The 14,027-nt window shown below is 36.9% G+C and overlaps 1 protein-coding gene across 3 annotated transcripts in view; it reads left to right on the top strand.

The window, feature by feature from the left end:
• The window catches only part of IL1RAPL1 (interleukin 1 receptor accessory protein like 1), a 689,590-nt gene extending 676,194 nt beyond the window's left edge, over positions 1-13,396 (top strand). For all 3 annotated transcript variants that reach the window (XM_054654990.2, XM_077172083.1, XM_077172087.1), the window contains 2 exons: positions 576-746; positions 2,034-13,396. In XM_054654990.2, the coding sequence (XP_054510965.1) occupies positions 576-746; positions 2,034-2,752 (890 nt within the window). In that variant the 3' untranslated portion in view covers positions 2,753-13,396. The remainder of the gene's footprint in view (positions 1-575; positions 747-2,033) is intronic.
• The last annotated feature ends 631 nt before the right edge of the window (positions 13,397-14,027 follow it).

Genomic DNA, 14,027 nt, shown 5'->3' with positions numbered 1-14,027 from the left:
TTAAACTGCATTATCAGGAGCTGATGCTGGGAAGATTTAAGCTTGGCAATAATTTCAGACCTGGAGAGTTAGAGAGTTTTAAAAGGAATGCTATATGTACACGTAGAGCATTTCAGCCTCAGGTCCTAAATTTATAGTAAAATTCTGGCAAGACTGACATGCTTTTACTATGCAGCAGAGATATTTGCACATTAGCCTAGTTATTTCCATGCTCTTCATTCTCCTTTTATGCTAGAGAAGAATGCAAATTCTTCTCAGTGACTTTTGACTTTTGTGCTCATGAGCTGTCACCCTGCAGTTGAATGGATTTTCTTCATCCAGATTCTTACATAAACTGACTTCTGTCTATGGATATGGAGCCTTTCTTCCTTGCTTCTGTGTAACTCAGGATTATCCCTACCATGTGAAGCAGGAAAGCTGAATGGATGCATATCTGGAGACTGGGTGAAACCTTGCCACTTTATCTAAACCATTTCCTCTTCCTGGAAAATTCTCCCAGAAATAATATCTGGGGAAATATCTGGGAAAACTGCTAGAATAAGGAATAAACTAACTTAATTTCCCTCTTTCCTTAGATAACAAAGACTATGATGCATATCTATCTTATACCAAAGTGGATCCTGACCAGTGGAATCAAGAAACTGGAGAAGAAGAAAGATTTGCTCTTGAGATTCTACCAGATATGCTGGAAAAGCATTATGGATACAAGTTGTTCATACCAGACAGAGATTTGATTCCCACGGGAAGTAAGTCATGTCTTTATTCTCACGTGATATTGAATGAGAAAATGAATGATTGCAGTGATTGTTTTAGTCTTGTTTCTATAGCTACTCCTTCAGAATGTCATCTTTTCTCCCATGTCTTAGAGAATGGTGAGGATAAACCACCAAATATTAATGTGCATTTCCCAGATAAGAGGATTATTATTTAGTAATTGTATTGTTTTAATTGAAGATAAAACAGTGAGGAAAGGGGATGCAAAAGTAAAGGAAATGAAAGAGACTAACATTTTTCAGATTTTTTGAGAACTTGCATATCTAGGAATGAATACCAAGTTCTTTGTTTTCGGTTCCTTAGTATTACAGAAATTCACACAGGAAGGAAAGAGCTGTGTTTGGACTAAGGCAATGGTTGAGTAATAACTTCTACACCAGAAAAAAGTAGTGAATTCTGTCAGTGCCCACTGTAGCCAATTGTGTAGTGGATGTACTTGATCATTCTCAGAGACTGAATACTAGAATTGATTCCAGCTGGTACAAGTAGATCTTTTTCATGTTCCTCTCACATATTCCAACATAAGTGCAGTAACATTTTGTCAGTTGTTGTAATATTCTTCATGACTTCAGTGTAACCATATAGACAGTGATTAAGTTCAATACCTCTAATGAAAGATAAAAAAAAGGATACCTGGTATAGGCAAACAACATAGAACATCAAACAGTCTAATGGATTTTTCCTTTAAAATCTACAGCAAACTCAACATTAATTTACAGGATTTTTTTAATTTACATATTTTTTTATGAATGTGTGTGGCAGGGACATGAAGGAAAAACAGAATATAAGCCTACCAAAAAATTTAGAGTATCATTTGGGTTTGAGACCGAGGTCCTGAAGCACATGGCTGCTGCTCTGTTGTCTAACTGGGTGACTTTGCCTTTTTAAAGGTAAAAATCATGATGAGCATATTTGCTCCAATAGCAATATAGATGATACAAAGCCACAGCTCATGAAGAAACACTCACAATCCATAGCACATGTGGGAATAGATCTTTTGCAGGAACACAGAATGTATGAAGTTGGAAGGGGCCTGTGGATGTCATCTTTTTCAACCTCCCTGTTCAATCAGGTCCACATAGAGCAGGTTGCTCAAGATCATGGTCTGCCGGGCCAGCCTGGCACATTTATAAATGATATTTTTGCATATTTTAGTGAGATCTTCTGGGAGCAGGGATTTGCCTCTGTTCTTTCTCACTAGTTTATGAGAGCAGACTGTTTTCTTAGATTGCATTTTGAGCAATTGTTTTGTTTTGTAGCCTACATTGAAGATGTGGCAAGATGTGTAGACCAAAGCAAGCGACTGATCATCGTCATGACTCCAAGTTACGTGGTAAGAAGAGGTTGGAGCATCTTTGAACTGGAAACAAGGCTTCGAAATATGTTAGTCACGGGAGAAATCAAAGTGATACTGATTGAATGCAGTGAACTACGAGGAGTTATGAACTACCAGGAGGTTGAGGCCCTAAAACATACCATCAAGCTCCTCACTGTCATTAAATGGCACGGACCAAAATGCAACAAGTTGAATTCCAAGTTCTGGAAACGTTTACAGTACGAAATGCCTTTTAAGAGGATTGAACCCATGACAAATGAGCAGGTTTTAGATGTCAGTGAGCAGGGGCCCTTTGGGGAACTGCAGACAGTCTCCGCAATTTCCATGGCTGCTGCCACCTCCACTGCTCTTGCCACTGCCCATCCAGACCTGCGCTCCACCTTTCATAACACATATCATTCACAGATGCGCCAGAAACACTATTACCGGAGCTATGAGTACGATGTACCTCCTGCTGGCACCCTGCCTCTTACCTCAATAGGTAACCAGCACACCTACTGCAACATCCCCATGACACTTATAAACGGGCAGCGGCCGCAGACAAAAACTAACAGGGAGCAGAACCCCGAAGAGGCTCACACAAACAGTGCCATACTGCCCCTCCTGCCACGGGAGACCAGTATATCCAGTGTCATTTGGTGACCGACATGCAAGGGGCTGTCAACCCCCTTGAGTAGGAGCAGAGTCTGCAGTCTGGTGCCTGGAACTACATCCTCGACTGCTGCTGTTAAACACGCATTACAATCGATAACAAACGAGGAAAAACAGGGTCTTGTACATATGTTTTTTGCAATTTCTTTGTAGCATCAGTCTTCCTGTTTTACCCATGTCTCTTCCCATTCACATTTTTGACTTTGTTTTATATGTCATTGGAATTTGTATATTTACATTTTTTTTAAATGAAGAGACTGCTGTATAGATAGGAAACTTTTTTGCTTCATTAGTATAGTTTTAGACTTTTTGTTTGTTTGTTTATAACCTCTCTTGAAAATGCTTGGACAAAGCTATGTTGATATCAGAAGCACCATCCATTTTGTTGGCCTGCCTAGCCATGCCTGCTGCAGCTCACCTCTTTTGGAGAGTTTTTGTTCTTAGAAGGACCCCACTGCTCACTGAGAGCTCCAGTTTCATTTCTACTCCCGTAATGTGCACTGCTCCTTCCCTGCCCTTACAAAGACCCCCATTTGGGGTAACACTACAGTCTGACCATCTAACATGTAACTTGGTAGATACCTGTCAAACAAGAGAAAATACCCAATCTGTATCGGTTGCTTCACAGTAGTCACTAGAGTGTGTAGAAACTATAGCCGGTTTGGATTTTGCTTTCTTGGGTTTGGTTTCTTTCTTAATTCTTATTTTAAGAATGAGTTGGTTGTATCCTTTTATAAATATAAAAGCAACCCTATTTTTAACACATCCTGGAAAAGTATTAATGTGGTTGTGGATTTTATTTTTTAAGCACTCTTTTTTTTTTTCTTTTTCAACTTTCAAAATCTTGCAAATAACATTTGCAAATGTCAGGCGAGTAAGACAAGTGAGGCAATAGACACCGAAGTGCAGAGTCCTGCTGATATGTACAGTGATGACTTCCAAACCAAAGGGGAATAAAAAGGACAGTATTGTAGATGGTTTGTCACTTTGTATTATAGAAAGTGTTATTTTCAAAAAAAAAGTAAGAGCAAAACATTATTTTCCTGTGGATTTCAGAGTCCCTTGTATTTTAATGTTCCAAAAACTGTATTTGCTTTAAAATTATATATTCAAGATTAAGAAATCTTCTTTCATTTGGTTTTAGCTTGTAACAATAAATAAAACTTTATTAATTTCAACATGATTTCAGTAAGAACTCAGGCAGAAAAAAATGACGTGATTACCAGAAATATAACTGTTTTCAGAATAAACTTTATTTATACAAAATTAATATTTAAATCAGACCTGGAAGTATTAAAAACAATTTATTCACTTTAATGAATAAATAAATTAGTTTTATTTTTATGTATGATTCCATCTTTGAGGAGTTGCAAATAATGCATGTACCATGGCTGACAGGGAAGAATAAAAGCCCACCACTGTGTTTACATCCAGACATCTTTGAGACAAATTAAATAAGCACCTTACTCATACTTATGTTTTAAATAACAGAAAGTCCTTTCTGGTTTTAGAAGGAGAGATGAGTGGTGCAGGCTCTACAACATATTCAGGCCAAGCTCCCTGCTAGTCCCCGCTGGCAGAAGCAGAGGAGCTGGAGTAGAGTTACTGGTTGCAGCACACTGTCATAGAGCCATGGGTTTGATTTACCCTGGCAGAAGTGTAACTGGTGTCCTGGCAAACAGGCCTTAGAGTCTATTTAATTAATTAATTAGCTTTAGGTGTTTTTATGGCAGCTGAATGATATCGGCCAATATAAGGGATGTTGTGGGGTTTGCTCATCATGATTGTCACAACAAGAAAAGTAGAGCTTATAATATTTTGGTCTTAATGAGAAGTGAGTGGAGAAGCTGCAGTTTGGGGGATATTTGTGGGAGCAATCCAGAACTGACAGTGTGGGAGGAAATGACTGTGCTTCTGTTGTGAAAGTCAAGAAATCTCAGTATCTGCATAAGAAGCTAATAGACCTTTGAGGTGTACACTTTTATTTGCTTAAAATGTTTATTTCTCTGAGATTAAGCTCAAGTCCTTTTCTACAACCTGTTCTTTATTATAGTGTCTCTGGACATGTGCCAAACATCCACAAAATGGAAATTAGGCTGCCAGGTCACATAAAATTTTAAGAGAACTTTGCACGTTTGCTTTAAGAAAGCTATTATTTATTTGCTCTTACAGACACCTGTCAGGCACTGATGGCATTTTCCTTCATTCATTTGGATGTCTGTCCTGGATTTCACTGGGCTGAGGGTGGGAGAAGGGGAGGGGTTGAGTGAGTGGCAGTGTGGTGCTTAATTTCCATCTGGGCTTAAATCACAACACTCCCAAATACCCCAGGATCCTCTGAAAGCAATGCATTATTATTTTCCCCTTTACATGCCCTGGTGTAAAGACTGGGATGTGGAATAAATGTAGGATGTAATTATTTGACAATGGGTAGGTCTTTTCTTAGCCACATGGGAAGTACTTTTCTGTTCTTCTATTTTTAGTGTAGATTTAAGCACTTTGAATAGCATGATTCAGGGATTGACAAATACTATTTGATATTCACACTACTTAAAGGAAGATTTTCTTATAATGTTTTGTCATAATATTAAATATAAGAAAAACAAACAAGCAAACAAAAAAAAAGAAACAAACCACAAAACCTGAAATAAGTGGAAAAGTTGTCTGTGGCTTTAGAAACATTCCTCCTTAGTATTCCTCTTCTGTGAACAGCTCTGTGTGGGGAACAGTGAAGGAAAGTGTTGTGTGTTCACGTGCTCTATGTTTGACAAAAATTCTGTTGGAATGCAAAATAAAATGGAAACAAACAAACAAGCAAACAAACCAAAACCAACAAAAATTGTCATTGCCCTAGTGCTTAGGCTCCATCATTTTTGGTGAAGGTGTTTTGGTTTTTGACAATGCAGCCTGAAATGTGCATGCAATAGCCACATATAAGGTTTAGCCATAAGCAAATAGCACTTTATTTTAAAAAAGGCACAGTGTGATGATCAGAAAAACTTACTCTGCCTGGTCAATAACTTTGGGTCTGTATGTGGATTCTATGCACGTGAATTATCCAAGTGTGGTGCTCTGTCTTTATAAGGCTCTCTCCAATCATGGTAGTCCATGTTATAAAAGGACTCTTGTTATACAGCTTGTGTAAATTCAGTACATAGGGTCTCCAGAGAGCATATATAGCTGGAAAGAAATGGGAGAATGTATAGAATGCAGCTAATTATTTTGAAGGCAAAATACATTCCTGGGTCTGATTCTGTTCTCAGTTACAGCACTATGATTTGAGAGTAAATCTAATAAAACTGAATGAGTGCAGGATTGATTTGTGTGGCAGAAGAAAACTGGGAAAAACAAAGAGAAAAGGAATTCATATTTGCAGTCTGTGACAAGCTGAAATCTTGGCTGCAAGGAAAGGAACAGCAAAATGCCTTCTGAATTTTAGTGGGGACCCAGTTCTCACCTGGCAGCCAACATCAAACGCTTTCGATATGATCTGTTTCAGAGTTCAATACTGTCAGGCTTAGATGCAAACTAAGATTTTTCTATTTCTGCACAGCTGTGAAAACCATGGGTATTTTACATAATGGGTGATAATCAGTTCCATAATAGTCAGAAAGCTTGTTATACCCGTCTGATCCAAATTCACAAAGTTTTATTTGGATATTGCACATTAATGACTCATTTAAATTATAGGTAGAGCAGTGAGATTTGGGAAAAGTGGCCTAGTAAAAAGGATTCCTTCATTTTTACACAAAAAAAAAAAAAAAAAAAAAAAAAAAAAAAAAAAAAAAAAAAAAAGAAGAAAATGTCACGCTAGTAAGCCTAAGGAGAATTTAATTAAAATCCAAAGAAGGAAGAAAAACCACAGTAGTAAAGTAAGCTCAAAATAGAACAATGGTCAATGGAGAATAAAGGGCAAAATACCCACTTGCTTTTTGACTGTGTTGTGGTTTCTTTTGTCATGCAAAGCTCTGTACTCTGGCTGACCTACATCAAGCAACTGGCTTTTTTGGAGGCCATCCAGACAGATCAGCAGCACAAATATGTCCCTGTATGTCTAATACACTTCCGAATGATTTTGTACTTGTTGATAGTCCAGCACAGAGAGATTTTTGTTTGTCTTCTATTGTTGTTATAACGAGGAAGGCAAAAATCTGTTAGCACTAAAAAAAATCTCTGTATCAGACTTACTTTATTAACTAGAATAACTATATTCCTTCACTCCCACCCCCTATCTGGTTTGTTGATATTAGGACACATTTTCTAATCCAGCTGAGAAATAGGTTAAAGTGGTTGGCAACAGAAAAAATGTAAGCAACCTCATAAGAATGTTTCCTTGTATTATGAGGGTTGAAAGTTCCCTGGCCTTTTTTTTTTTTTTCTGCATAGGCACATCTCTTCACCTCCTAAATAGCCCACTGAGTGGAGGTTGAAGAACACCATTGTGTCTTTAATTTCAGATTCACTGAATTTAGCATGGATATGAGCTGTTGTTCATGATGTAATTCTGCTGGGCCATTTCCCATTGACTCTGTCCCTATCCTCCAATATGTTGGCAGCATCACACTTCACCAAACCGCCTTGACTTGATGATCCAAAACTCAAAGTTGTTGCCCTGGGGAGCTAAAATGATAAAAATGTTTCAGCTATTAAGAATTTTCCTATGGGTTTTTTTTTTGTTTTTGTTGTTGTTGGGTGGGTTTTTTTGGCTTTGTTTTTTTTTTTTTTTTAATTCTGATTTTAACAAAGTTTGACTTTTGCTCTGGATTAATAAGCTCTGGTGTATGTTTAGAGTCCATAGCATCATGAAGTAGTTAGAGAAGAAATTACAAAGGCAGGTCTGATACCTTATGTAGAAAACATATCAATTCTGAAGCTGTCCAGGTTACTGAAAAATGAGTATATTTTTATTGAGGCTTTTTAAAGGGACATATTTAACCTGTAATTACAACCAGATTCATCCCAAAAGCTTATCAGCATTCTTAACATTAAAAAGGTAATACCTTAAATAACATAATTTCAGAGTCATTCAATAGTCGATTCAAGTATTGTTATTTGGGGGGACTAAGAGTTTCATGATTCTCTAGGATCTAAATGTTAAATAGTTTATCTAGTATTGAGGTTATAGAGAGTACAAACATTTTTATTGATCACTAGTATAAGGAAAATAATTTGAAGCAAAATACGAGAGCTAAGAATTTGAGGGAGTTATTGATATCTTTTATAAAGACCTCTCTTAAGCATCAGAACATGTCAAAAGGAACAAATCATGAAAAAATAAAATAGATCTGTTTTTTAACCATCTCTTTCTCTGTTAATCAAATACTAGCTCTTCTTCTGCCCTCCTCAAAAATACAAATTCATCCAGGATCAATTAATACCTACTGAGCCCATACTCTCAAATTCATTTTGTGACAGATAAAGAAATGCAAGCCAGAGGAGGCAGCTGCAGCACATGTCTACAACTGAGAAGCTCCACAGAGGGGAAAGTGTATTCCTGTGCATGGAGAAGGAGAGCACAGGCCCCTCTGGCCTCATGTTTAGCTGCTCCTGGGTCAGGTAGGCACAGAAGGAACCTCAAGGTAACACCACTGTCCTACCTGCTGTAGGCAACACGCAGGGAAGGTGGGCAGTAAGTTGCTACTGGTGTTAGTGAAAATAAACATGAGAACTATCAGATGTTGAGGGACAGATATCCTGTGGCAAAGCAGCTGGAAGAGCAGGAACAGCTGGCAATATTTGCAATATTTCCCATTTGCTCCATGTTCAAAGCGAATGCCAGCACTGAGCATAGGAAGAGGTCAGCTTGCTTGGTTAGTGTGCAATGCACTAAATGGCAGCTACAGGAAATTGCCATCTCAGTCAGGTAACACCACACCTGAGCACTCTTGCAGGAATTTCCACCCCATCCTATCCCATCCCATCCTATCCCATCCCATCCCCTCCTCTCATATCTGTTTACCTTGCAGACTGAAGTACAAGCACTCAAAGCTTGCTGTAAGGCCTCAGGCTGGGGTCCACACTAAAACTCTTTGCAGAGGTGTTTAGGGTGAGTAGATGTCTTTTTTCCTGTGACTTGCAGGAGTAAAGCTTTGAGTTGAAAAAAGGCTGTATTTTTTTTCTCAGTATACCATTTTTCACATCCACATAGAATGCTCATGTGAAGGAACATTCTGATACTATTCTGATCTTCTCTGAGATAAAAAATCTTTAAAATATCAGTTATGGGCTCAAGATATTCCATTAGGCTGCAGTCTGCACACACACACACACTTGAAAAACAAACATAAAGAAAGAAAAACAAATTAGCAATGCAATTACTTAATCTTTTTTAACCTGGGTTTGTAGGAGTCTTTTTCAAGAGAAGGTTTTTTTCCCCTGATGTTTTGTAGGAAGTTAAGTAAAAGTCTTTTCCAAATTTCCTCTCCATTCTTTGCATGACAGGTAAATCACAGAGAGATTTCTTTAGAAAATCCCATTATTCTTTGTAAATTTAAAACACAAGTCACAATGAATTTACAGACATACAAGAAGTTGTTTGCCAGAGTTAATATTCTCTGGTGAACAGCTCACTGCAGCCCTAATTGAGTTCTTAGGAATGTTTCAGCAGAAAACTTAAACAATTAGTATTATCTGTTTACCTTTAGCACCACATTAGAATGCTGTACATTTGTCATCCTAACACCCAGGCAACTTCATATGGAACAATTATGTAAATACAAAGCAGTAAGGAGAACAATGACAAAACTGTCTCTCCATCTCTCTTAGCAAAATATTTCAGTGACACCAGGCTCCTTCTTTGATACCACTAACCTATGCCTACCTCAGCAAAACACATGAATCTGCAAACTGTGCAGATATCTGGGACAAAATTGTTGCAATAATCACTCTCAAATCTTACATCACAGAAAGCACTTTATGCAATTTTATTCCTGTACATAGGTATTTTAACTTGTAACCATTTAATCGTAGAACTGCACAACAAAATAAAATAAGTAGCCCTCAAAAAAAGGCAAGGAAGTCCCAAAAATCTGGGTTTTTTCATAGCAAGGTATTTCCCATGTGCTGCAAGGAGATGACAAACTTGTAACCAAGGGATTGCTAGGGATGCTGTGACACAGATACATTGCTGGGGTGACACGGGGTGGGAGAGGTACCGGGAAGATTTTTATTGGTCATGCCATGACCAGGCAGGTTAATACAACTAGCATTCATCTAGTCCTGCTGCCACAGAAATTACAAATACCTCTTGCCTCGAAACCCAAGTTTAGAAGATACTTCCTTCACCAACTGTTTGCTATCTGAAGCCATTTATAGAACCTTGTTAGATGTAGGATTTTTTTTTCCTAGTTAATAGGACCTATCTGAATATCTGCCAAATTTCCTATTGCAAATAATGCTGTCAGTACAGTTCATGTCTTATTTTCTCTGATTACCTCTTCACTCTTCTAAACGAAAGAGCTTGTGAATAGCCTTCAGTACCACATAGCAAATACTATTCCTACATTTTTTAAATGTTTTTAGTTGTTTGAAGAGTGAGAAGCAGCAGCAAAGATGCTATCTGCTTGAAATGACACTTACCAAGATGTTCTTTAGGGAATGTTGAAGAAAAATTCCCTTTTAGTCATCCTGGACACCTTACCAGATATACAACTTTCAAGATCCCCTCAGACAGGAATCTAGAGCAGAGGAAGTTTCACAGAGACTGAGATGCACATGCATATAATTTTCAAGAATGTTTTCATTCCTTGTAGCTCCTTGAATTGTGTTTTTGTTTGCTTGGACTTGCTTTGTTTTGTTCTGCTTTGTTTTCATAAGGACACATCAGGACTGAGATACCATTGCACTACATGAGTTTATTAAAAAGAATGGAGTGGAAGTCCAGAGAACTGGAGTAAAATAGTCATAAACGAGTCTGAAAGTCAGGAGACTTTCAGCACAAATGTGCTCATGGCAACTGTTCAAAGAGCTGTTGGATTTCCTTAGCTCCCACTTCTGTCAGTTCTCCACTTCATAGCCAATCCAAAAAATAGGTATTTTAAGGGAAATTTGTACTTTCAGGTGCTATTATACCTGGAGTCTCAGGCACAGTGAGTCCGATTCCCTCTGCTCACTGAGAAATGAGCTTCCTTTGAAAAGCTGAGTTTTTTCCAGCCTTCTGATTGCTACCTGTTGGCTTTCTAAGGCTCTCCAAGGTCTTGAAAAATAAATAAAATAAAATATTTCAAAGTCAAGGTGAATCTATAGGAACTTACAAAATTATCATTGGTTATTTCAAATACTTTACTAGAACACAGCTATCCTCCCCTTCTTCCTGTAACTCTGTGGTCAGTTTGTCAAACCATGACAAACTCTTATGGTTTCTTCTGCTCTAGGTAATTTGCTATAATTTATTTTACATGTCCTGTAAAAATATGACCTAAGATATTTTTATATTATTCAGAAAACTCATAAATAATTTGTGACAGCTTCATTATAAAGGTTTGAGGATTTGATAATGGTACATGTTCAGCATGCTGATAAAGTTAAAGAAGGCAGCTGCCCATTGCTGGGCAGTGGTGAAGCAGCAACAAGTAGTGAGTGGAGTATGCTAAAAGAAACAATACTAATCTTAGCTTTTAGAGTAAAAGGGATTATGTCCCAACAATGCAGCTAAATATCCCCTGCTGTCACTCATGGCAGTTTTGAGCCACCTCTGAATTTTGCAAGAAAAGCACATTATTAAATTCTGTGCAGTTACTAATGTCATGAAACTTTTGATAATATATAAAATTAAACATATGCACCATTTCATAAGTAAATCTTTTTATTAGCATATTGTGCATTCTGCACCTTCTTCAGATGACAAGTAAACAAAATGACCAAAAAGATCTTTAACAGAAAGAACATATGTCTATTTCAAATACTAGAAGAAAAAATTCATCACCTACTCTTTTGTTAAAAAAGCTGCAAAACTAATACAAATAAAGCAATTTGTCTAGGGGATTTCGTTTCTTTAATTTTATTTATTTCCTTTACTCATCTCAGAAGGAGCTGACTGTCCACAAGCAGAATGCACAACACAACTCAAGCAGTGATATTCCCTTTTTGGGAACCCACTGTTCAAAGTTATCACCTGGATAAGCATCTTGATAAAGCACTTTGTTAATAAAGCTCTCAGCTGGACTTCCATAATCTGAGGAACCAGCAGTGTGGAATTGCTTTGTAGCTCCTGTTGAATATATGCACATACATTGAAGAGATAAATGTCTACTTACCATCTTTAATTTTGCATTGATGGAATGGAGCGAGGAAGTTCCATGCTAGGCTTTGGCACCTTTTATCTTAATTCTCTTTATAGTTTAAAGTAATTAAAGTAAAAAAAATACTTCTACTGGAGTCAGCAGAATTAACTGTAGGTCTGTATAAATGGTGCAAAAATAAAGAGCAGAATCAGGCCCAGTATTTATGAACATGAATTTCTGTTTATTCTACAATTTAATTGAAGTTTTAGCGGCATTGCCTTTTCTAAATGTCCATAACTATTGCCATACAAACCATAAATTAACATATGCATTATTTTCAAGGTTTTCTTTAAGGCTACAGGTATGACTATAAATTGGAAAATATGTCTCTTCCTTTATACACTTTGTTCAAAATCATTAAAGTTAAAAGTATAAGCACTAAAGTTAAGTAGAAGTACGTCAACCTATATTTATGCCTACTGTATATTAAAGATTTTACCTAAAGAGATTTACTTATATTTATTTTTTAAAAAAAATTAGATAGGTCATAGCTAAAAGGAACTGCATTTTTGTAGTAATACTATACTTATTGCTGAGAAGCAAGAGAGTCATGATCAAAATGTTACCTAGTTTCAGTGTATGTTGCTTTAAAATGAACATGTTTATGTTATCCTAACTTTTGGAAAATTCACCAAGACTGGTAGGAAAAAAAAATGAAGACCTTATTGTAATAGCTACAACATATTAAGCATTTTGTATTTTCATCAATTTTATTCTTACAAGAGAAAAGACATCACTCACTAAATATGAATGCTGCACATGTTAGCAATAGAAACATTGATTTTTGTAACTTTGATTGCACTTGCCTTAACTTTTCCACACATATATACAAACACAAATAACACAGAGGGGGGTAAAAGAGGATTAAGAGAAATAAAACCCACAAAAGTAGGCAAGTTTTACATTATTTAATGAATAAAAACACATGAGCTTTTTCAATAGAATCCTTGTAAAGAGCACATGATGCCATAAGTTTGTTAAAGCACAAGGTGTACTTTGTCTAGATGAAAAAAAAAACAACAAAACAACACAAAGCCAAACAAAAAAAAAACCCTTTTGGTGTGACTTTGATTTAGGTTTAAAAAAGTTGGATGTTTAAAAAAATCTTTATTACTTGCATATGAATATTTTTGTATGATAATATACAAAGAAGGTTTTAAAACAAAACAAAAAAAAACCCACTTGCTTTATAGTGTGCAAATTTTAGAGGAAAGTAAACAGGGTATGTGTCCAATTTGTAAAACAATGTCCTCCTTTCAAGATTACGCTTTCACTGACTAAATGCAAGGTTATGACAACTTGAAATACTTTTTTTTGTGAACTGACAAAGAAAAAATAAAGCAATGTGAATAATTTGCGTATGCAAATTTTTTTTTCAAAAGAAATTTTTGCTGGTAGCAATACAAATTTAATAGCATGATAGGGAAAGCTTTGAAGGTACCAGTACAGAGATTTGACTAGAAGGGCACACTGGGCCAGAGCATATGTATTGGATAAGCTGGCATAGCTCCCCTGGAGGCAATGGAGCTGCTCCAGCTCACAGCAGCTGAGAATCTGACCTCTAATGTTTTCTTTCTTGTGGTTTCCTCTTGTTCTGCTGTTCTATTTCTTAAGGATATTTTGTTTAGGATATGTTTTGGGTTTTTTTTCCTGTGTACTCTTTTTTTCTTAAAAACTCTAAGGGTTATGGTTCTAACCATTGTAAAGCAAGAAATGCAGTCTCACAACTCTCTGGGGCAAAGACTTTGTGTGTGGGTGGCGCAAACTTGTTTGATTTGTTACAGCACTGCTCAAGTTTTGTGACAGTTTAGCTCCACTGGAACCACAGGGTGGCAGGGGAATAGAACAACATGGTGGGGAACAGAGTAACATGGTAGGGAACCATTTTTAGCACTCCATGTGTGTGTGTGGTGTGTTTGTGTGAGCAGCATCATGGAAGACCCTGACTGATACAGAAACTGTAGTGGAGCAGAAGGAGCTCAAAT

The sequence above is a fragment of the Agelaius phoeniceus genome, chromosome 2, assembly GCF_051311805.1.
Source record: "Agelaius phoeniceus isolate bAgePho1 chromosome 2, bAgePho1.hap1, whole genome shotgun sequence".
Classification (NCBI taxonomy): domain Eukaryota; kingdom Metazoa; phylum Chordata; class Aves; order Passeriformes; family Icteridae; genus Agelaius; species Agelaius phoeniceus.
The sequence above is the reverse complement of the archived record's forward strand: the minus strand, read 5'-3'. Positions and strand labels throughout refer to the sequence as shown.